Genomic DNA, 24,041 nt, shown 5'->3' on the forward strand with positions numbered 1-24,041 from the left:
CCAAAATGACCAACAAGTCATTTTAGATATGTGAGAGTTTTCTCTTAGGACAGTAAGGGTCTTGGGGTGGGTGGGTGGGGGGCAAGGAATTAACATTTGAATACATAGGAGCTCTAGATCAACCCCAACACATGCTTCTGTAAATCATACTTGCTCTGAACTGATTTTTACCTTACACTAATTCTCATGAAATCTAACTTCTGATACTTCTGAATATATCTGTATATGAGACACAGGGTCTCTAAACAGGTGATGTTAAGAGTCAATGAGATAGTTCAGTGGGTAAAAGCACTTGAACATAAGCGAGCCCTAAGTCTGGGTTTGATTCCCCAGAATCCACAGGGAAAGGAGAGAACCCGTTTATAAACTGCCCTCTACTGCCACATACACACCATAGCCTGTGCACCCCCTATCATATATAATGTGATGATGATAATAATAAATAAATAAACTTTAAAGGGACACAAAAGTTAAAGGTAAAAAGTCATTGAAGTGGGTGTTAATTCAGTGTTTCTGATATTCATATAATAAGGTTTACAAAAGACATGCAAACACAGGGAGAAGATGGCTACCTGCAAGCCAAGGGGAGAGGCCTTGGAACCTAACCTCCTTACACTGTGGCTTGGGATTTCCAGTCTTGTTTAAGCCTCCCAATCTGTGCTAGTTTGTCAGGACAGCTTGTATTAGTCAGAGTTCTCTAGAAGAACAGGATTTATAGAATGAAAATCCCCCCCCCCTCCCCGCTTTCTCTCTCCCTCTCTCTCCCCCTCCCCTTCTCCTCACCCCCCCCCCCCCACACACACACAATTTATTAAAGAAGTAAGCTCTAATGCCAATGAAGGAAGGAACTTGCCAACAAGAGTGATGGCAAGCAAAGAGAGCAACTTCCTTCTTCTGGTGTTCTTTAGGCTGCCTGTAGAAGGTGTGGCCCAGGTTAAAGATGGGTCTTCCCTCTTCAAAAGATCTGGATTAGAAGTGGGTCTTTCTGCTGGGGGGTGGGGGCTGGGGGGGGTTGGCGCACGCCTTTAATCCCAGCACTCGGGAGGCAGAGGCAGGCGGATCTCAGTAAGTTCGAGGCCAGCTTGGTCAAGAAAGTGAGTCCAAGATAGCCAAGGATACACAGAGAAACCATGTCTTGAAAAAAACAAAACAAAACAAAAAAAAGAAGTGAGTCTTTCCACCTCAGATGGTTTAATTAAGAAAATCACCTTGACAGGTATGTCCAGCCATTTGGGTTTTAGTCAGTTTCAGTTGTAGTCAAGTTAACAACCAAGAACAGTCATCACACAACCCTAGTAACCAATAAGATGCTTGATCCCAAAGGCAGCACCAAGGTCATGTTGCCATCTGACTGTGGCACAAGTCCTTGTAAACAGCACACTGATCCTTCTCCTTTTTCCAGAGTAGGACGCATAATAATGAGTGATGATGATGCCTGTAACTTCAACACCAACACAGAGTTAACAGCGATTTTAAGTATAATGTGAAGTCAGTGTATCTTACATGACAAGCCAGTGAGAGGAAAGAAAGCAAACTTACTGATTTATATGTGGACATATTCAAAATCAGAAATTACAATTCTCTGGGCACATACAGTTATATCTTCTAGTATATCCATTTTATATTGTTTCCTTTTGAAAGCATCCTGTTTGGTTGTGGTGTTTGAATTGTATTATTTTAGTTTTTCACTGACATTAATCATAAATAGCAATGCAAAGAGATTCCTGGGGGCCTTCCTACACTGCAAATATAGCATTTCTTACCTCCACGTGGACTAGTGTAATGTCTTTGTAGTCATTGAAATGAGTTGTTTCAGAGACAGTGATGTCCTAACATGGCTAGGTTGTAGTTTTAACCTGTGTCTGCTAAATGTAGCCTTCCTCCCTTTGGAACTAATACTTCTAGAAGTATGTGTCCCAACAAGCGGAGAAACAGTACCATTTAGTAGATGTCTTTTTCATAATACATGTATGTGTAGATTCTTGGTGAGCCATGCCACAGGAAGGGATGGCTACCTAGATCATTGGTGAGTAGAAAACCACATTTCTGATCCCTAGTTTCATCCCTGCCAACATGGCCACTTTGTTCATGAACCTATTGGGCAAACAGGAATGCCTGGGAAAAGACTCTGTGATATCACAGAATGGGCTGCTGTCCATTTGATCATTAAAGTCCCCCACTTTTGAGGTCACCCAGTTACCATCAATGTCAAGGCTAGTTAGTTTTTTTTTCTTTCTTTCTTTCTTTTTTTTTAAAGATTTATTTATTGATTGTCTACATGTACATCTGCAGGCCAGAAGAGGGCATCAAGTTACGTTATAGATGGTTGTGAGCTACCATGTGGTTTCTGGGAATTGAACTCAGGACCTCTAGAAGAGCAGTCAGTGCTCTTAACCTCTGAGCCATGTCTCCAGCCCCAAGGCTAGTTAGTTCTTCAGGCTTTGTGGTCTACACAGTGTCTTGTGCTATTTATTTTTGTCCTCCTAATCACTATTCCTTTTATTTTTCCTTTATAACCTTTTAAAACTATAAAGATCATTTTTAGATTATATGCTGTGGTTTAATGACATGCCCTCTCCACCCCCCAAAATAAAGGTTTAAACGTACAAGGCTGACTTACATGAAGTTGCTGTTCACTGTGTGTGTTGTCTTCCTGTCTGTGTGTGCACATGTGTGCATTTGTGAATGTAGGATGATACTGAGTAGCTTCCTCCACGGCTCTACCTGGCTTCTGAGACTAAGTCTCTCACTGAACCTGGAGCTCATTGACTTGCTCATTTGGTGAGTCTGTGAGCCCCAGAGATCTGCCTGAGTTCTGTCTTCCCAGTTCTTAGATTGCATGCGTGTGCCGCCGTGCTAGTTTTTAAACCTGGCTTCTGAGAATACAGTGCAGGTCCTCATGCTCTGTGTCTTCTCGCTTGGTCTTAGTGAGAGTGTATTGGAAAGGAACAACACATGGTTAAGGAAGAATGGATTCTGGAATTTCTAAGGCTTATATAACTCACTTCAACACAGAAACATTTACAATGAAGGCATTATTTTCTTTTTTAAAATTATTTTTTTACATATACATTTATATTATTACACATATATACAGTAAATACCTACAGCAAGAAGAACCATGACACAATCAGGAATTATATAAATGTTACATTCATAATGTTTTGGCTATTTGTATTTTGCAACCTTGAAGAAAATATCTTTCCTATTTTGGTGAGTCTAAAATTCTGAATGTAGATAAATATCTATCATATTATCTCATCATTATCAACTTAAAACATCTATCTAGACCTTAAAACATCTTAACCCCTAAACAATTAAGCTTAATTGCAAAACTAAACTATCTGGTATTCAACTCTATCAGAGACTTGAGTGCAGGTTAGCAGCTTCCTAAATGAGAAAATTATAGAGACAGTTTGCTACCTGAGCAGTCACCTGAAACTCTCTGTAACATTGGAGCATCATCTTCAGCCTTCTGGCCCAATATATCTGACAGACATATTTGTGACGCAGGAACTATTGAGGACTTGCTTACCCTGTCTTGGCAGAGTTTGGCTGTTGACTCTGGGTAGTTTCATTGGAACAAAAATGTCAGTGTCAGCATTATTTATTAAATGCTGTTCTCTAGATGTTTGCAAAGTAATTTAGAAAAGGGAAAGGATAATTACACCTACTCTATTAAGTTAAATGAAGTAAAGTCACCTAATGATTTTTTAAAATTACTCTTCTGTCTGCATGATAGCATTTGGAATGTGCAGGGATTTAGTTATGAAATTGCACAGATCTGCTTAGACATAGATTAATTCTGTTGGCTTCCAAAGGGTTCTTCTGATTATGAAGACCTATATTTTTCCAGTACAGGAAGTTTCTTCTCTTTTTGTTAATTATGCATCTTATAAATGTAGCCCAGGGTGGCTTCTTACTTAGTGACCTTTCCGCTTCAGTCCTGAGATCACAGGTACTCATGTACCACACCTGGGTCATGATAGATTCGTTATTAGGCAAATGTTGGATCTATTTTCAAACTGTACTTATTTACATGCCTGTGTACACATCCTATCTCACCAACTGTATTAACTAAAGCTTATCCACTTACTCTGCACATTAGTTTATTCATTTTACATTTGTATATAGTATTTCATTTTATATTTGTATATGTAGCACTCTTTTGAAGGGATGCCTATGTCTTTTAGTTCTATATATGATGAGTAAAATATTTTTCTTTATTACATTGGCATGGGAGATAGTCTGGTTTTGTTTCTTGAAGTGAGTTTTATATGTATAACCTCATCAGTTTTTTGTCTCTTCTTCCCAAACATTAGATGGTTGTATTAGTATAAGCCTTTTTCTAGGTATTTATTTTTGCTTGGGATAACTTTCTTTTTTATTTTTCTTTGAACCTTAATTCTTTAAAAATCATATTTATGGTTATTATTTTGTTATTGTGTGTGTGTTTTGCTTACATGTATGTCTGTACATCATATGTACACAGTGCCCATGGAGGCCAGAGAAGTGTTGGACCCCCTGTAACTGGAGTTATAGATGTTGGCTGTCATGTGGGTGTTGGAAATTGAACTCAGGTACTTTGAAATGACAGCAAATGCTCTTAAACACCAAGCAATCTCTCTAGATTAATTCTTAAGAAAAGAGCTTTGTCAAAGTCTTGTTTTTTGTTTTTTAATTTCCCAGTAACTGTAACATAAAATGATTTGTCCCCTTTACTGTACTTAATGGTTTTTCTACTTACCTAATACATACAATTTTCTTTTTTTAGGATTTCCAGACTTTAGGATGGCTAAGCATTAATGGAAGGAGAAGCGTAAGCTTTCGTCCATTATGGAGGCAGGGTTAACGGATGGAGAACCTGACAGAATTTCGGTGAGTAGTTTTAGAACAGTATAGAAAGCACATGTTATCAACAGCTAGCTGGGGAGTGCTTGATGTAAGCAGTAACTTTATTCTTTGAAATTCATTGAAAGCAAAGGCTTGTTTATTTGGTTGTTGCTTTTGGGGTTTTTTGTAGCCCTGGCAGGCTGTGAACTCACTGCTGAGACCAGGGTGGCCTTGTCCTAGAGATCTGACTCCCCTGCCTTTGAAGTGCTGGGACTAAAGGCAAGTGCCTACGTGCCTTGCAAACACAAATTACTGAAAGTATTTTTAAAATGACACTTCAGCTCCCATGTTGTTAACAGAATTAAAGATTGTTGGAGCAGAGCCCTGTCAAATTTCTGGTATTTCTACTTTATATCCTTTCTTTCCCAGCCATGTTGTCTCAAATATACTGATGTAATAGTCTGTGCTTGCTTTCTCAAGCCCTTTTTGGGTCTTAGTTAAAATCAAGGTATCAATAGTTGAGGAAACTTAAGTACCTCCAAATCTCAAATCATGTGCAGCTCTGAGCAAGTAGAGGGAACGAAACATTTAAACTAATAGAGTTAAGAGCAAGTGCACTGTAGAGTATATGGAAATGTGAAGATTTAATAACTGATGCTTCCTGAATTAGATTCTGAAATTAAAGTACATTTGGAAGGCAGGTTAAGGATATACTATCCAATAATCTTTTTAGATTGCCACTGGTATAGTTTAAGTGGATGATACATTATTTAAAAAAATGTCTTTGCTCCAAAATTGTCATTTTAACTCTTAGATTTGATTGATTCTATTAAATATTGACTTATAGAAGCTTTGATAGCAGTATTTCTTTTACGCAGTATAAAGTTGTCGTCAGGAAAGTGTAATGGTCATTGGTTAGCTTGTGTGTTTTGAGTGTGGTTCTTGGTGGTGGGGAACAATGAAACTGGCATTCTACCAAGATAAATCACCAGCCCTAGAGTTTGTTTGTTTGTTTTGCTTATTTATTTATTTATTTAGAAAATTTTTTGAGCAACACAGAGGCCATCATTTGGAATTCACTATGGAGATGAGTTACTGTTTCATCAAGGTGTTTGTAAGTTTAGTTGAGTAGATGTTCTTTGTCCAGGCTCCAGGGTAGGAACAGTGCAGTAATTAAAAGCAGCATGCAGTTTTGTGATTTGGATTAACTTGATTCAAACTTCTTTTGACTTTCTGGTTCAGATTTGTTTTGGTTCCTTAAATGTTAAAAAAAAAAAAAAAAGCTAAAAGTGATTGCTTGTTAATAGAGAATTAATGAGATTGGAAATAGCTTGGCTTGTTCAGGACATGGTAGCTGGCTGGGAAAGCACAGGTGATGGCAGGCTCTTTTTTTTTTTTTTAAGATTTATTTATTTAATTTATTTATTGCATATGAATGCTTTATCTACAGAAGAGGGTATCAGATTACATTATAGATGGTTGTGAGCCACCATGTGGTTGCTGGGAATTGAACTCAGGACCTCTGGAAGAGCAGACGGCGCTCTTAACCACTGAGCCATCTCTCCAGCCCCAGGTTCTTTTATCTTTACTCTGATTTCAAAAAAAGTCAAGAATAAACCTTGTATTTAGCATGCTATATTTACTAGACCATAACATTATCTTTAGAAACACTAATTCACTCTTCTTATGGCTGAAATGTGTTTGATACCCTAGTGATGATAAAAATTGTCAATAATAGGGCTTGGGATATAGGACCGCTCAAGCTCACTGTGGGAGGCACCTGAGCTAAGGAAGAAAGCCACTGAAGCACCAGCATTAGGCAGCCAGCAGGCAGCTCTCCTCCAGGTCTCTGCTGCGTGCCCTTGCCTGGGAATCAGTGCTTTTCTTGACTTCCCTTAAGAATGCACAATTGACTTGCTTATGTAAGCCATAGGAATGCTTTCCTCTCTTAAGTTGTTTTTGTTCAGTCTTATTACAGCAACAGAAAGGAAACTAGAATATAAACTAAATAGCATTAAATTTTGTATCAGAATCTGTATTAATGAAACCTCAGTGAATTTTTTAAAAAAAAATTCTAAATTCTGTTCCTTGAGAAGTTGAAACAAAGATGTTAAAAAAAGTGGGGAAGACTGTTTTGTTTATGGCCACTTTTTCTTCTATGATATAGTTTATTGTAGAGAGAATAATGTTGGTAATTTCAATATGAACTACAGAAGTGTGAATTTAGAACTAGTGTCATGGTTACCTTTTAAGTTTACTATTTATAAACTTGCACCGTTGGACTTGATGCCCCGAGCTAGTTACTGTTGACATACAGAAGAGGTGGATAAGAGCTTTGGTTCTGAGGATTTTTAGCTAGAAATCTGAGCTAGCTGACTGTATTATAATGATCCTGTTCTCTTAGTGCTCAGGAGGCTAAGGCTAAGAATTACGAACTGGAAGGCAGGTTTAACTACTGAGGACTTGTCTCAAAAAGAAAATAAGGAAAAGAAATTTGCCCCTTAGTGTGGGTAATGAACAAAATTTTCCAGGTTTATAGTTTCCCTTTGATTTATGTACAGATAATTGTAACATCTGTCTTCCAGAGTGATTTTGAGTGTTAATGGAAGCAAAGTCTTTATATAGTTTATTACAATGCCACACACATTATAAACATTTACTACATAAAAGCTACTATTGTTTTTTAGTAAATAAGCACTTTACCCACTGAACCATTGAAAAAGAAAGAAAAACATGGTTATGTAACTTTTTAACGTGCTCCCCAGTCCCTGTTTCTTGAAATTACAATTGGTAGAGAATTGCTTAGATGTAGACTTCAATTTTCTTACCACAAACTCTTTATACATGCTTTTGTGTATTACCAAGAGACTCTAGTGTTGTCTCTCCTCTTGTGGTAATGGGAGTCACTGACAATCACTGCCCGCGTTTGTTAACTCAACTAGCTTAGGAAAATCAGGGTTTGAGAGGATGACCATAATGAGTTTTAAGCAAGCTGACTGTGATGTATTTGTCTTCTAGACTATTAGTCTTTCTGCTATCTAAAAACTTTACTGAGCGTCTTAGGGTTTCTGTTGCTGCGACAAAACACCATGAGCAAAATGCAAGTTGAGGAGGAAAGGATTTATTTGGCTTATACTTCTGTATCACTGTTCATCACGGAAGGAAGTCAGGACAGGAACTCAAACAAGACAGGAACCCGAGGGCAGGAGCTGAGGATGCAGAGGCCATGGAGGAGTGCTGCTTACTTGCTTGTTCCTCATGGCTTGTTCAGCCTGTTTTCTTATAGCACTCAGGACTACCAGCCCAGGGATGGCCCCACCCACAATGGGCTGAGCCTCCCCCATCAGTTACTAATAAAGTAAATGCCTGGGTCTTATGGAAGCACTTTCTCAATATTCCCTCCTTTCAGATAACTCTAGTGTGTGTGTCTAGTTAACATAAGACCAGCCAGTACACTGAGACTACTGAAGGGAAATATTTTTTGAAGTATAGAATAATTTGAAAGACAGGCTTCATACTTTATGTGTATTTGTTTAAAATTGTGAAAGTTAAAGTTATGTTCCCAAGTGGAAAAATACTGTTTATGATTTTCTATTGAATAGGTACTAAAGATTTTATCATCTTGTTACACATTTTTCTTGTTAGATGTTGATATTGCTAAAGGCTTGCATAGTATGGCAATAAAAGTTGCTAGGTGTATGGCTGGTGGGGTGGCTCACTGGCAAGGGCACGTACCATCGTGCCTGACAGCCTGAATGTGATTTCCAGGCCCTACACCATAGAAGGGAAGAACTGACTCTGCAAGTTATCCTCTGACCTCCACCTACACACACATGCATGCTCCTCAGTGCATAGGAGAATAAAGCCAAAAGCTGATGTCTCCTTAGACTCACATAATTTCATATTGATATTCAAAGTAGGTCTACCTACAGTAAAAAATAAAGTATTCGAGGTACACAGTGACATTTAAGGAATCCAGTAAGAGGAAAAGTTAGGTACAAGAGAGTGAGAAAAATAGCCAGTCCTCTCACAGTGTTCCCTCAACTCTCCCAGCTAAAACCAGGAGCTGATCCTCTCCTTTCATCAGGTGCCTCTTGGACATCGAATTCAGGTTGCCAGGTTGGATTCAAGAGCATTTACTCATTAAGCCACCTTTTTGACTCACTACGTTACTATTAACTGAAGTTCATTCTTGACTCAGATGTCTTAGTTCATACTCTGTTTCAGGATCTCATCGAGGACGCCACATTGCACTGTTACTATGTCCCCTTAGGCTTATTGAGGCTGTGGAAGGTTGTGTATTTAAGTTGTTTCTAATAAACATTTACTTTGTTGTCTTTGTTGTTGTGAGAAGAATCTCATACACTGCTGGCTTGGAACTCACTATATAACCCAGACCAATGTACAATTTAGCAATCCTGCCTCAAGTCTCCCTGGTGTAAACCACAACTGGTTTACCTATACAGTTTCAAAAGGAGGTAGTTTTCCAAGTTGTTTCTCTCCTTTTCTTAGGATTAGATTGGCCTAAGGAGTTTTAGGGAGGAAGATCTCAGAAGTAAAGTCTCAGGTTGCTCTCGCTCACTATGCAGCCATTGCTGATCTTAATTTACCACATAGCCAAGGAAGACCTTGCACTCATGGTCTCTTCACCCTTCCAGGTGCTGGGCTACAGGTGTGTGCTGCCACACCTGTCTATAAACATGTGCTATTGTTTTTCTTTTTTCAGTCCTCATTCAGCTAAACCGGTTGGTTTGTGTGTATATATTGAGAGGTAAGAGTTGGGGAGAGTCCTTACAGAAGGTTGTCTTTTAGCAGGGTTGTCCATTGTGTATAGACTTCCTGAAGTACTTCCTGCTCTGCAGTTGCTTCATGTATCCACGTCTTTGGATGTGTGTTGTTGGTAGTGATGATGGGGGCATACTTCCTCTATATAAAGCAGTTGCTTTTTTCCATATTAACTTTATTTCTTTTATCTGTAGCATGATTTAAAGTGGTCTAAAGATTCTAAACAGTGGTTTGGAACATTTAAAAAAGATTCTAAAAGTGGGAGAGGGAGGTTCATTCATCTTTTCCGTGTTTGTCATTCTCATAATTCAGAAATCTAAGTTAAAAATGATACGTATTTAGGTGTCATATACGGCATTGACACTATAATGTTTAAACAGACAACAGAAAGCCTTTTGTTTTGCTGAACTAGACTTGAGAAGATCTGGATTTGACAGCTTATTTCTTTCAGTATAAATGAATACTATGGTTATTCAGGTTTTAACTAGATGGGCTGGAGATTTTTCATACTCACCATTAAGTCCTATTCTCCATGAGCTCTAAGGCTTCCTGTAAGCCAGATGTAACGGACGCTTAGTCTAAACTTGCTAAGTCAGTTACAATTGTGCACTTTAATTTCAAAATAATTTTGTTAGTAAAATGAAGGAGTCCCATACAACTTTTGAGAGAAATATGCAGGATTGGAAAATTTATAATATGAAAGTTGAAGGGGATTATGTAGGGGAAGGAAGTGAGAAGATGTCAGAAACAAAAGAGGGTAGTGAGGGAGAAAAGGCAGACAAACAGCACTTCCCTCTTTGTGGTCACAGTGAAAGCTGTGGGGAGAGAGGGACCCACAGCAGAGAGAGAGGAGAAAAGGCAGCAGGGTGCTGCAGTGATCCATGTGGAAAATTCCCAACACCATCATTTTGTATGCTAGCTAATTAAAAAAAAAAGAAAGAAAGAAATCTTGGATGTTAGACATACATGAAGATAAAAATGGAATCTCTACCATTTTATCTAGCAAGTATGGAGCGGTCAAAGTGTTTTCATCTGGATTCAGTGGGTTTTCATTTGCTTATAATTGCTTCAAAATTAGATAAAATTTAATATGGTGAAAAGAGTACCATGGAGCGAAAACAACCTTGAGAGGACTGTGTGTGTGAGGGGGAGGGAGGAAGGAGGTGGTAGTATAAACAACAGACACATATGCAGAAAAGCTAATTTTGGTTAAACATTGACCTATGGTGTTGGATAACTTCGCCTGCTTCATTGAATACATCCCATGACCACTGTGTCATTTTGCATTCATGTGTGCACCACTAAGAGTAGATTTTAAGGCTTATAGGCTGTGCCACTTGTTGCAGCAGAGGAGTTTTCAGAAATTATGCTTACAGATATGAGTAACAACTAGGGTGTATTAAATATCTGCTGCCATGTCTCAGAAATGATTTTCAGTGGTTTGCAGCTAAGCTCGTTTCTTTTCATAACTTTATGAGAGAACTGTCACTCCAATTTAATGCATAAACACAAAAGTGAATTTCTCAAGGCACCTGATGATTAAGTAGCAGAGATGGCATACATTTGGTGCTTTAATTCAAACTGTATTAGTTTTTTCTGTATCTCACCTATGCCAGAATCAGATTACACAGGGCCTCAAATGCTAGTTTTTACTATTTGGGATCTTGCTTTTAAGATAGCATTAGACTGTTAAATTTCTTTGAACCCTTTATCCCAGCACTTGGGAGGCAGAGGCAGACAGATCTCCCATTCAGGGCCAGCCTGATCTACGTAGAGAGTTCCAGGACAGCCTGGAATACACAGAGGACCTGTTCAAATGAACCAGAAACTAATCTAAGAGATGTGATTTAGGAGAATTATCCTGAGAGAACTGTGGAATATTAAAATGAAAATCAACTGAACTTTGGAGTTTTTTCGGTCTTGTTTTGAGTTAGTGTTTCACTGTATACCCTTGCGTAGTCTGAAACTAGCAGTGTAGTTCAGGTTTTGAGCTTGTCTCTAGCCTTTTGCCTCTGCTGTGATTTCAGGTGTGTGTTATGCTCAGCTCTGAACACTGGAGTTGTGTAGTGTGCTTTATGAAATTCTGGTGCGTAGATACATCTTTGTTCATGTGAATTAAAATCCCAGACTCTGAGATGCAGGCATCAGATCCCTTCAGCTTCCCTAGGTGATTGCAGCTGCAGCTAAGTTGGAGAACAGAATTAGAGGTTATTGGTCATATTGGAGAACAAGTAATATAAACAGCAGTTTAAACCTGTAGCAACGCCCATATAGAAACTCTGTGAAAGAGGCTAGAGATACAGATCGGTAGGACCTGAAGAGTCTGCGGCATCATTTTTTTTTTTTCCCCTAAACAGATACAAGGACTAGTATCAGAGGAAAGTGTGTAGCTTTTCTGGAGTTTGATAGCAGGTAAAAGGTGGACTCCAGGCAAGCAGATGTGATAGGATTTTCTGCCTGTGAGTTTTAGCGCATTAGCACCTGTACCAGTTCACAGCAGGTGAGATAATCTGTGGGCAGATGACAGTGTATGATGCAGAGGGGACCAGAAGAGTCAGTTACTGTTGAAGAGAGAAAATGGTTCTGTAGATGATGTTGTCTTGGGTGTTGAGAGGGACACAGGTCCGCTCCTGCCTTAGTGAAGGTCAGAGTGCCGTCGTAGCAGAGGAGAGTGTAAGCAATACAGCACTACAAGGAAGAGTCAGGGAACTAAAGCGTGTTTTTAAGGTATAGCAGGGCCAATGGGTGTGGAAAAATGCCTGGCCTTAGACATAGGTGTTTCTCTCTTTGCTTTGGTTTTCGTTTGTTTGCTTATTTTGAGGTCAATGTGGGGTCTCCTGTAGCTCAGGCTGGCCTTAGCTCACTATGTATGAGAAGCTGGTTTTGAACTCCTGGTCCTTCTGCCTTACCTTTCACGTGCTAGCATTCGAGGAGTGCATCGTCACACCTGGCTCTTTATTTCATGGGTTCTCTCAGGCTTGTCTTCCAACATTTCTTTCCCTGTTGCTCAAGATACTGTTAATTCCTTTTTTTTTTTTTTTAACTTAAACAGTCTTTAATGAGAGCTGTGCATGAGAGGCCTCTATTCCTGCATTTTCTCGATCGTTTCCTCCTTGTATTTGCCCTCTCCTTTCCTACTTGTCGGGGCTTGGCTTTCCTTTCCAAGATCTTCTTCCGGTCTTTGTCCAGCTTTAGCCTGGTGATGACCACCTTGCTGGGGTGGATGCCCACGTGGACAGTTGTGCCATTAGCCTTTTCTTGCTGCACTCGTTCAATGTAGATGACTTATTTTTTCCTGTACATCGGACCACTTTGCCAATCTGCTGGCCTTTATAGTGTCCTTGGACAACCTGCACTTCGTCGTCCTTCCAAACGGGCATGGACCGGACGTTGTACTTCTGTCTCAGCTCTTTGGAAAGGGGGGAAGACATGATCTTCCTCCAAATGTGAGAAGGGGCATTGAAACGGCGTTTGCGGTTCTTGCTCTGGTCAGAAGTCATGAAGGGGTTGAACATCATTTTGGTGGCTGCGATCCAGCGATGGCCGCAAGAGGAAAGAGCGATACTGTTAATTCTTGATTCTTCCTTACAGTAGAACCTTTCAGTTGCATTCTTCTAGTTAGTAATGCCTTTCCAGAGAGACTAAAATATGGTGGCGTTGTGGCAGTACACAGAAAAGGATCAGTATCTGATGTGTATTTGGTGCTTATTAAGCACTGCTTTTTAGAAAAGATCATTAAGCTCCCTTACAGTTTATGGTTTTGCAGTGGAGTAGTTAATAACTTGGCCACTGTTCCTGTTTGTGAGTGGGACTAGTTGAACTGCTCACTGCTCACCTCACTGGTTGGCTTCTCTGTGTGGCGTCACTGTCTCTGTGGTCAAAGCCAGTCTATACAAGAGTAAGTGAGGAATTAACTGAGAGCCTCGTCATGCCTTCTCTAGTAGCCGTTATGATTTTCAATAGTTTTCTGCATCCTATTTTTCTGAATTTTGCTCCTGCCTATATATTTTTTTAGAGTGTTGTTGTATTACTATACTTGTGTAGTAAGAAAAGAAAGTTATTTCGTGCATTCTTAGCTGTGTGCTCTGCCCTGAACTGCTTACCGTCACACTTTGATGGCTGCCTTCTCTGTAATACCATGCAGAGGGTATTCTGTATAGAAGTGAGGAAACTGAGGCTCCCAAAGGGCCATGTAGGCGAGGTCTCAGCCAGGCAGAGGGCTTTTTGTCATTGTGTGCAAAGACAAGTCCTTAGGTCATAACCTTGCCTATGTCACACCTACTCCTTCAAGCATACTTCTAGGGTATTTTGTATCCATTATCTAATATAATGCACACTTTAAAAATTATGTGGTACATAATCATTTTCAGGAGTTTGGCTGGCTGGTAGCTAATTGTGATTTCATGTGTGAGGTTCATTTTGATGCTCGAGCACTGCATGGTTTCTGAGACCTGAAGAACAAGTAACCACTTTCTTGTCTCTGGTAGATTTATGAGTCACAGAGACCGACAGTTCCATAGCATTAGCACTTGTGTCTGTGGCTTAATAAACCTAGCAAGACATACTAGTTTATGCAGTGAGTTTTAGAAACAGACTAGACTTCTAGAGGCTAAGAAAATATTTGTTACAATGTCTTCATTCACCTCTTGGTCCTGACTCCCTCCCTCCTTCCCTCCTTCCCTCCTTCCCTATCCTCTTCCCTCCTTCCTTTTGTCCCTCAAACATAGATTTCATGTTCATGGGTAAACAATGCATATAATTTGCCAGATGAAATTCCAAATAAGCTAAGTTCTTTCAGACTGAAAATTAAAATGATTTAAGCCCATCATGAGATTAAGCTTACACTGTATGATCAACTGAAATATTTACTCACCTGCATTTCTAATATAACCAGTTCTCATATCTCACCTGGTATGATTGTGACATGATAAAAATGGGTTTGGTTGTATTGTTTCCATAACCTCTTCAGGTAACTGATTGAGTCAGATTTAGAGGGAAACATTTCATGAATTCAAAGGCTAGGTTAATAGATTTAATTCTTTCATGGGAAGTTAATGACTTTTTTCTTGCTTTATGACTGCATTTTTCTTCCTGTCACCCCACCATTTGAAAGACGGTAGTTACAAGTGAAAAATGCCATTGGTCAGGGTTTGAGCGTCTCTCTCTAGAGGTACTTCAAGGAAGGAAGTGGATTTAGTTAGGGCAAGAAACTACCAATACCAGAAGAATTAACACTTACACTCCGTCACTAAAAATGGGTATAGATTGACAAATCTGTATGGTAGCAAAAGACTAATAAGGAAGAAAATTTGCCTGTGTCATGGATGACAGTTAAAGATGTTCTTAGGACTGAGGCAGAATCTGTGTTGAAATATTAGTGGTAACCGAATTTTAGGAATCTACTTGATCTTTTGATCAAATAAGAAAACTAAATTCAGGATAACTAGTCAAGGTTACATCTTTTACATTGTCATAAAGTTTGGTTTATAATTCAGACTATAGTCTGGAAGTAGATGCAGTAGGATCAGGAGTTCAAGGTCATCCTCGCTACCTATCAAGTTATGGCTAGCCTGATATACATTCTTTTTTTGTTTTCTCTTTTGAGACAGGGTTTCTTTGTGTAGCCTTGGCTGTCCTGGACTCACTTTGTAGACCAGGCTGGCCTCAAACTCTACCTTCCAAAGTGCTGGGATTACAGGCGTGCACTGCCTCGCTCAGCTGATATACATTCTTAAGATGGTAAAAAGAGAAGCCCAGAGTTCATACTTAAACTCTATGCTAATTCTTTGTGTGTTGTATTAGATGTACTGGTTCGTTTTATATCAGTCAGCTTGACATAGCTATGGTCTTCTGAGAGAAGGGGACCCTCACTTGAGAAAACACTTCCCTATAACCTGGCTGCAGGCAAGCCTGTAGGGCCAATTTTGATCAGTGATTGATGGGGAGGGCCCAGCCCATTTTGGGTGGTGCCATTCCTGGGCTGGTGATCCTGGGTTCTATAAGAAAGCAGGCTGAGCAAACCATGGAATGCAAGCCAGTAAGCAGCACCCCTCCATGGCTTCTGGCCTCTGCATCAGCTCCTGCCACCAGGTTCCTGTCTTGTTTGAATTCCTGTCCTGACTCCTTCAGTGTACAGTGATAAAGGTTTATTTGGCTTATATTTCCTCTCCTCTCCAAGTTGCCTTGGTCTTGATGTTTCATCACAGCAGTTGTAACCCTAAAGCATAGGTATGAAGCATATTAACATTTTGGGATTAAAAAAAAAAAAGATGGGCAAGATTACTTTTGTCTTAGAGAAATTGAGGGAGCCATTTAGTAGATAGGAATGTACAAACCTGCGCATAAGCACTTTCTCCCGTGAGCCTGGTGGGTGGCTGGCTTGCTGGAGGAAGGCTTAGCTGCCTGAACCCGATGGCCTGCGTGTGAGTGTGAAGATGGGAGGATAGAACTGCTCCCTAGATAATCCTCCAGCCCCCAGCTGCGCTCGGCAGCGCGACATCTCCCGGATCCCCAGCAGTAATGACAGTAAGAAGCTCACTGTAGGTTCAGTTTATAGTAACTATTAGGCCCCCTTTTCACTCGCGTGTTCACTCATTCATCATGTGTTGAATGTGTGTAATGTGTCAGCTTTTCTTGTTGCTTTAAGGAATATAGCAGTGAACAAAACAGACCAATTTTCACTGCAGTGGAGTAATGTCTGAATGGTGAAAAACAAAATATGACCTGGGTTAATGTGATAAAAAAAATAAAGCATGATAGGAAGGGGAGAGGACAACAGACTGTAGAATAGGAGTGGCACATAAAGAATCTTCTGATGGAGCAGCTTTTGAGCAGAACCTAAGGCTTTACCCATCTTTCCTCTCTCTCCTTTCTCTGGTAGGGATTGAGCATAGGCTCTTACGCATGTTAGGAAAATGGCGCTGCCCATTTTGTACATTTTATTTTAAGACAAGCTCTGGGTCTGCTTAAGTTCCCAGGCTGGCCTTGTGCTCTTTTCTATAGCCTAGGCAGGCCTTGGGATTGTACTCCGGCGTCAGCTTCCTGCATAGCTGGGATTACAGGCCTGCACAAGCAAGCCTGGCTATAAGGGGTGTTCTCTGAGCGAAGAGTGACAGTTGGGTCTGTTGAGTAGACTAGCAGTTGGCCTTTAATTGCTAGATGCAGGGCCAGTGTTTCAAGGACTAGGTGGGACCCTGGGCTCTGCCACAGCCCTGTCGGATAGTAAGGGAAGGGTGCCTGCTACACAGTGGCAATGCAGATGGGGTAGTGTGCTCACACACTAAGCAGGAAGGAAGTCAGATACTGGGAAGGAAAACTCCAGATTGGATTTTGGCAACAGAATTGCTTATATAAGTTGAGCCACTAGGATCAGAGGATTTTCAAATTGTTGGGCAGCTAGACAAAAAGAAAACTTGTGGTGGTGGTGGTTGGTGGTGGTGGAGGGGCATGCAGATGACAAATGCACAAGCAGTTCCGGCAGTGAAGACCTAGGTAAGTGGAGTGTCAAGGCTTTCTTACAGGAGATCAAAACGTTTCTGTGGGGTGAATAGTTTGCCTGGATTGTAGATTGTAAATGTGAGGGTTTGAGGTTGGTTTCATAAAGAACGGTGCATCACATGCCTTTGAGTGAGGATAACACAGTCAGCATGGTTACCTAGGACGTTATCTTAGGCTGAGTACTGTTCAGATCGGCTCTTTGTTTTGTCATGCTTTGAAAGAGCACCACACAGTATACTTAACATATTACTAAAGTTCATAGTAGCGCCAGAAAATTATAAAGTTTAATAACTAAAGCATTCACAGAGCAGAAAGAGAAACATCACAGGAGTTGATGGGCTAGGTTGAAGGATGATTAAAATTGAGAGGTCCTTATCTAACTCATTTTAGTGGCAAGGGAATACAGTGCATACTGTTGGTCTTGGCAGTCAGAAGCATATTTTATCACTTTTTGAATTTCAGTATCTAGCATGGTAAATCAAAGAGTTGTATGAAGGTCATTGTGGGTATAGCTTTTGAAAGAGGGAAGCAAACATCGAGAAATAGCATGATGTCTTATGGGAAAATAAAGAAAAGACCAGATGGAGATAGAACATTGTAGAGGAGAAGAATAATCAGAATTTAATGACTCGATTGAAAATGGGGGTGGGCTGGTCTGCCTGAGTAGGTGGATGGAAGAAAAGATGGATCAATGGGGAAAAATGGTTTCAGAGAGAGAGAGAGAGAGAGAGAGAGAGAGAGAGAGAGAGAGAGAGAGAGAGAGAGAGAGAGAGTGTGTTTTTTGACACGGGGAAAAAAGTCTTTCCTAAAAGCCTTCCTTTTTAAACAGAATTTTAGAACTAGACGTTAATGTCCAAATGCAGTTTGAGAGATAAGCCACATCTGCAGAAGAAAGTTAGAAGTTATCTGAGTAACAGGACCGGTGGCTCTGATGGCTCACTCACTGAGAGGACCACACTAGTACAAGAGTGGAAACATCAGTGAAGCCCATGGTAGCGGAAAAAGGAACATTGTAGCCTGACAGTTGTAATTTCCTGAAGCCACAGGGTTTGAAGAAGAAGGAAGGCTTCCTTGCGGGAAGGTGCTCCTGCGCACCCTGCCTTCCTGTAGCCGTTACTCTATCGTTTCACCACTTACCTCTTTGGTGAATTCTGGGGCTCTTTAATTTCAGACCTCAGGTATTTGAGATTAAATCACTCCTGAGAAAATGCATTTCCTTTTTAGATCATGCCATATTCAGAAGTTGCTGAAGTTCAAGAGACAGTGAGTAATGTATGGTCTTGTGTTTTAAGATGCTAACATTGCTGTGTTTTTCTGATTTCAAGTTGGAAATGGATATTTTCCACCACACTTTGTACTTTGTCATTATATAAAACATCAAGTGTAGATAGAAAGATCAACTTAAAATTTTGTTTCCATCTCTTATTTTTTAATAAAAGTAATGTATAATTAAACAGTATACAATACAATAAGTAAAACCCTGCCTCCTAAATACAACTACTGTCAGTGTTTTGGTGCATCTTTTCCTAAATTTGTTTGTCTTGATATTCAACGTTGTAAAAATGGAGTAAGTATGTAGTGGTCCAAAGCATGTTCTCTAACCAACAGGGAGAAGTAGTTCCCAGGGGGGAAGAAAAGCTCCTTTAAAATCTTTTCATGCAAAAGTCAAGTATAAAATGTGCACATTTTTGCAGAAGATTACAGGAATATGAGAAATCCAAGCTAAGTATAGAGTGATGACGCCCATTCTAAGAGCAAGTAGCTCTCGGCTGCATCATAGATCCCTTACTGAAGTTTCTGAGTCTGAAAGCCAAAGGAAGCCGAACAGAACACCCTGAGATGCTTTGTGTAATCCTCCCAAGTGTGGGTTCAGGGAGCTGTCTGCTCTGGGTTACTTCTGAGAATGACTGATGAGCTAACTGTACTGGGGAAGAGGTGCCGACCAGCTGTGTCCTTGCTGGAAAGCTGTCTGTGCCTCCCTTAGGCTCGGCAAAAGGCTATGTCAAGCCAGTACCTATACAGGGAAGACCGTGTAAAGCTATTGGATACGAAGCACAGTCTCATGGAGTCTCTTCTATACCACAGGGTGACTGTCGTCTTGGTTTGGCTGAGACAGAGGAGTTCCTAGGTTGAAGGGCATGGCGATAAGCTTCTACTTTGTCCTTTATGTTTCTTAAAGATGGACTACTCATAGACTCTGTGGCACACATTTAGATAAATGATAAAATTAGATCAGTTTTCATATAACACTTTTTAATGAGACATAGACTAATGTATAATTTTTGTATTTAATGCTTTTAATCAAAGTGCTTTGTAGCACACAAATTCCTAAATAAAAATTTCTAGCCACATTAGTTTTAAAAAACTATTTTCAGTCAAATTAGAAGATTTATTTCTATAGAAAATTACTGAGGTGAGTTTGAATATTTATTGATTAAAAAGAAAATGTTTCATCCTATCTTAATGGTCTTTGTCTAAGCGCTCTGAGATGTTTCTGGATTGTTTGAGATGTGAGCATGTTTTGGTACTTAGCTAAAGCCACAGAGTGCCTAGCTTATAAAAAGAATGATGTACGAGACACATCTGTAGATTTATTCCTTAGAAATTATCTCACAGTCTTCATGTGTTACACAACATGGCACGGTATCCCACTCGTGTAAGGATAACAAGCTAGTGTGTGTTCTGCTTAGTGATCTAAGTTACTTGGCAAGAAGACACTTAGGCACTTGTGTCCTCCTTCCTTAGGGCCCTCACAGGTGGGAAGGATGGCTTACTGGCATGCCATGGAACACCTCTTATCCACATCTTCCTGGCAAATGTCTCTGAAGCCATGCTTTGCTCTCATGGGGTTTCAGCTTTGGTTTTGGAGTGCTTTCACTTGAGTCTTAGATTTGTTGTCCATTGTAATTTGGTTTTCTGGTGCCTGTTCCTTTGTCATTGTCAGTGACCAAGGCATTCAGGTCATAAACCTAACTCACATGCCATCACTTGTGCTGCTTCTGCCAGCACTAACCTTTACTCTGTACAGACTTTGTATATTCAACTGCCTCCTTGGATCCTCTTGGATGTCTTAACAGATGCCTCACACTTAACTTTGCCGAGCTCCTTGGAATTCTTGTAACACAGCTGCTTAGCTGAGAGCATTTCTGTTGTGCAGGTGCTCAGTTCCTCACTTGAAATCATCTTGATTTCCCCTTTCTTTCCTCCCACTTGGTCTGCTTGGAAATCCTCCTGTTGCACTTTCAAAATATATTCAGAATGACCAACCCTTCATCATCTGCACTGCTGAGACCATGTTCCCTCCACATTGGTTCACTAAACTCCACTTACTCTCTTGTTCTCAGAGTCTTTTCAGAATAGTAAGTTGGAATAATCCTATTAAAATATCATCAGGCCACATCAGTCCTTTTCTCCACACTATTCATTGCTTTCCTATTCTGTTTTGAAATATAACCAAAGCCTCAACAAAGGCCACGGAAAGGCTTCATAGCTTAGCGTCTTTTTACTAGGTAGACTTCAGGCTTATTACTCGTCACTCCCTTGATGTGTCTAGCTTCTGCATCCACACTGTTTCTCAGACCCTTGGCACTGGCTGGCACCCTACTCCTCTGTGTTTACCTTCCGCTCCTGTAGACTCTTAGCTGGCACTTGCCTTGTTTGTTGAGTACTGTAGTGGGATGCTCTTAGGCTTGCCTTTCTGAAGCTCCTCCTGATGCTCTGTATACTCCTATTCTCTGCTCATCATTTATTTATTTATTTATCTTTGTTTTTTGAGACAGGGTTTCTCTCTGTTATCTTGGCTATCCTGAACTCAGCTTTGTAGACCAGGCCGGCCTTGAACTCACGGAGATCTGCCTGCCTCTGCCTCCTGAGTGCTGGGATTAAAGGCGTGCGCTACCACGCCTGGCTTATCTTTTATTTTTAAGCTATGTAATATACTATGAGTTATTACCTGTCCATTATGTTCTTCTACATATTCTCCACTAAAATTCAAATACCACTCTGACAGGATTCTAGTTTTATGTGAATCAAACCCAGGGCCAGAGCTAGGCACACACTGTACCACTGTCGTGCCAACCCTGACCCAAGAGAGGATTTTTGTCTATTTCATTTACTGCTAGTTTCCTTTGTTGCTTAAAATGGTATGTGTCTATACTTGTTACTCAGCAAATATTTATTGGATGTATGGATATTTCAGGCCATTACTCACTGTGTCAAACTGAACGAGTTGGAATTAATCCAATGTGATAAGCTGCAAATGGCACAAACATGCTGAAAGGTATACTGCTGATATTATAATGCAGTTATTTGAACAGTACTGTCCGTTAGAAATTAGTTTTGAGAGTGAACTTTTAATGAATAGAAACTGCACAGAAGTCAGCACAGTGTCATTAATCAATAGAATTGGAGAATTTAAAACAATCTGTACAATGACAAATGACGTGTATGTGTGCACGTATATGCTTGCTCTTATATGTTTTTGTTGTTGGTGTTGTCGTTTCTCTGTGTATCCTTGACTGTCCTGGATTCGCTTTGTAGCCTCGAACTCACAGTGATCCACCTGCCTCTGCCTCCTGAGTGCTGGGATTAAAGGCATGCACCACCACCGGCCGGCTGCTCTTGTATGTTTATGTGTGTGTGTCATGAGGTTGCAGTTAAAATTAAGGAGGGAATTCTGCTGTTATCTCCATTGAAAACTTGACTGGCTGGAGAGAAGAGATGCTCTTCAACCTGCCTATGCCTTCCAAGTGCTGGGATTAAAGGCATGCGCCACCATGCCCGGCTTGCTTTTTTAATTTTAAGATTCTTTTATCTTAAATTATGTGTTCATGCATGTGCCTGTGTTGTGGGTATATGTGTATGTGTGAATGCAGAGTCCATAGTGGGTTTTCTGGAGCTATAGGTGGTTGGAGCTGTATATGGGTGCTAGTAACTGAACTCAGGTCCTCTGGAAGAGCAGAGAGTGCTTTCTAGAGCTGGGCATCTCCATCCCCAGTTCACACACACTTTAACTGTTTTTCTCTTTTTCATCTCCTCCCTCGGGATGGTAATAAGCAACTGAGCAAAATGAGTCCTTGTAAACAGGGCTGTGCTCTTTGAAACTGAAGTCTGCTCACAGACGGATGAGCATGGGTGGGCACCTGAAGAAAAGCAGATGTTAGAACACCATATCCAGACTCGCTCAAAAGCTATCACTTTAGGAAAGTGACAGGTGTGAGAATTTCTCCAAGGAGATTTCAGAAGCCTCAAGCAAACAGCTTACCTTGTTTTGTCACAGCCAAGTCTGGGTCCTGCATTGTGCCCAGAGACAATGCAATTAGTGGGAAGTTTTTAGTTTTGATATATGAAGTGCAGGATATCTGAGAGCTCTGTACTCACATAGGGCACCTGGATGCTACTGTAGTTTAAAAGAGTCTCTGTAGAGGAGATGCTGGAGGATAAGAGTCTCTGTAGAGGAGATGCTGGAGGATGAGAGTCTCTGTAGAGGAGATGCTGGAGGATGAGAGTCTCTGTAGAGGAGATGCTGGAGGATAAGAGTCTCTGTAGAGGAGATGCTGGAGGATGAGAGTCTCTGTAGAGGAGATGCTGGAGGATGAGAGTCTCTGTAGAGGAGATGCTGGAGGATGAGAGTCTCTGTAGAGGAGATGCTGGAGGATGAGAGTCTCTGTAGAGGAGATGCTGGAGGATAAGAGTCTCTGTAGAGGAGATGCTGGAGGATAAGAGTCTCTGTAGAGGAGATGCTGGAGGATGAGAGTCTCTGTAGAGGAGATGCTGGAGGATAAGAGTCTCTGTAGAGGAGTGCTGGAGGATAAGAGTCTCTGTAGAGGAGATGCTGGAGGATAAGAGTCTCTGTAGAGGAGATGCTGGAGGATGAGAGTCTCTGTAGAGGAGATGCTGGAGGATGAGAGTCTCTGTAGAGGAGATGCTGGAGGATGAGAGTCTCTGTAGAGGAGATGCTGGAGGATAAGAGTCTCTGTAGAGGAGATGCTGGAGGATGAGAGTCTCTGTAGAGGAGATGCTGGAGGATAAGAGTCTCTGTAGAGGAGTGCTGGAGGATAAGAGTCTCTGTAGAGGTCTATATCCTTTTTTCTGTTGATGTCAGCTTTAAGTTCTTCATTTAAAGAACCGAGTCTTCAGCTTGGTATGGTAGAACCTCTCCAGGAGGTGGAGGAAACGGGACTGTGGGTTTGAAGCCAGCCTAGATTACTTAGTGAGGTTGTATTGGGCCTGGGTGATGACTATGCCGTTTGACTTCCTCTCTTTCTCTCTTTCTCTTTCCTTCCTTCCTCCCCCATCTCTTTCTCCACCCCCCCCCCCCAAGACAAGGTTTCTCTTTGTGGACTCTCTTTGTAGACTAGGCTGTCTTCGAACTTGACTTCCTAAAGGACTAGTAGCTGTAGATTATGCTTGTCTTTGGTAAGAAAATTATGTCTGATTTAAAACTTATCCTTGGGTTATTTGTCTTATAATAACTGTTTCTTTATTTTTGCCATTTGGTTGAAAAGAAAAGAAAAACCTATTTTGTTGATGTCTTTGTAGAAACTGTATCATGTTTGTCATAAACTATTCTAAGGCTAAATCCCGGCAGAGTGCTCCATGGTGTGCATAACTAATGCTTAGTAGCATGTGAGTGGTGGGTAGTTTTAAAACTTTAAATTTAAAAGGGTACATAACTTCCAGTGCGTCTTTCCTGCTCCTAATCTCTATCTTGAACTGTAATCAAAAGGAATTTACGGCTTGAGTAATTGCAAAGCAATATACTTTGGTGATTCTGTTTTTTCCTTCTTACCTTCACTTCCCCAAGTTAAAACAAATATTTGGTATTGCATAAGCCAATATTTTTCGGTATACAGAAGGAAATGTCTTAACAGCAAATCATGACGATTAAAGCTAATGTGCATGCGCTTCCTACTCACGGACTAACA

General features: G+C 40.5%; 1 protein-coding gene and 1 pseudogene across 4 annotated transcripts in view; one reads left to right on the forward strand and one right to left on the reverse strand.

Annotated features, from left to right (window-relative positions):
* The first annotated feature begins 4,751 nt into the window (after positions 1-4,751).
* Positions 4,752-24,041, forward strand: part of Osbpl8 (oxysterol binding protein like 8) — an 88,100-nt gene continuing 68,810 nt past the window's right edge. Inside the window, exon 1 of one of the 4 annotated variants that reach the window (XM_051139674.1) lies at positions 4,752-4,878. Coding sequence is in view for 2 of the 4 variants with exons in the window: in XM_051139670.1 (XP_050995627.1) it covers positions 4,837-4,878 (42 nt within the window). In the remaining 2 variants the exon portion in view is untranslated. The remainder of the gene's footprint in view (positions 4,879-24,041) is intronic. The other 3 variants (XM_051139673.1, XM_051139670.1, XM_051139671.1) reach the window with 3 other exon arrangements.
* On the reverse strand, positions 12,701-13,136 carry LOC127183580 (60S ribosomal protein L26-like; annotated as a pseudogene).

The sequence above is a fragment of the Acomys russatus genome, chromosome 31, assembly GCF_903995435.1.
Source record: "Acomys russatus chromosome 31, mAcoRus1.1, whole genome shotgun sequence".
Taxonomy (NCBI): domain Eukaryota; kingdom Metazoa; phylum Chordata; class Mammalia; order Rodentia; family Muridae; genus Acomys; species Acomys russatus.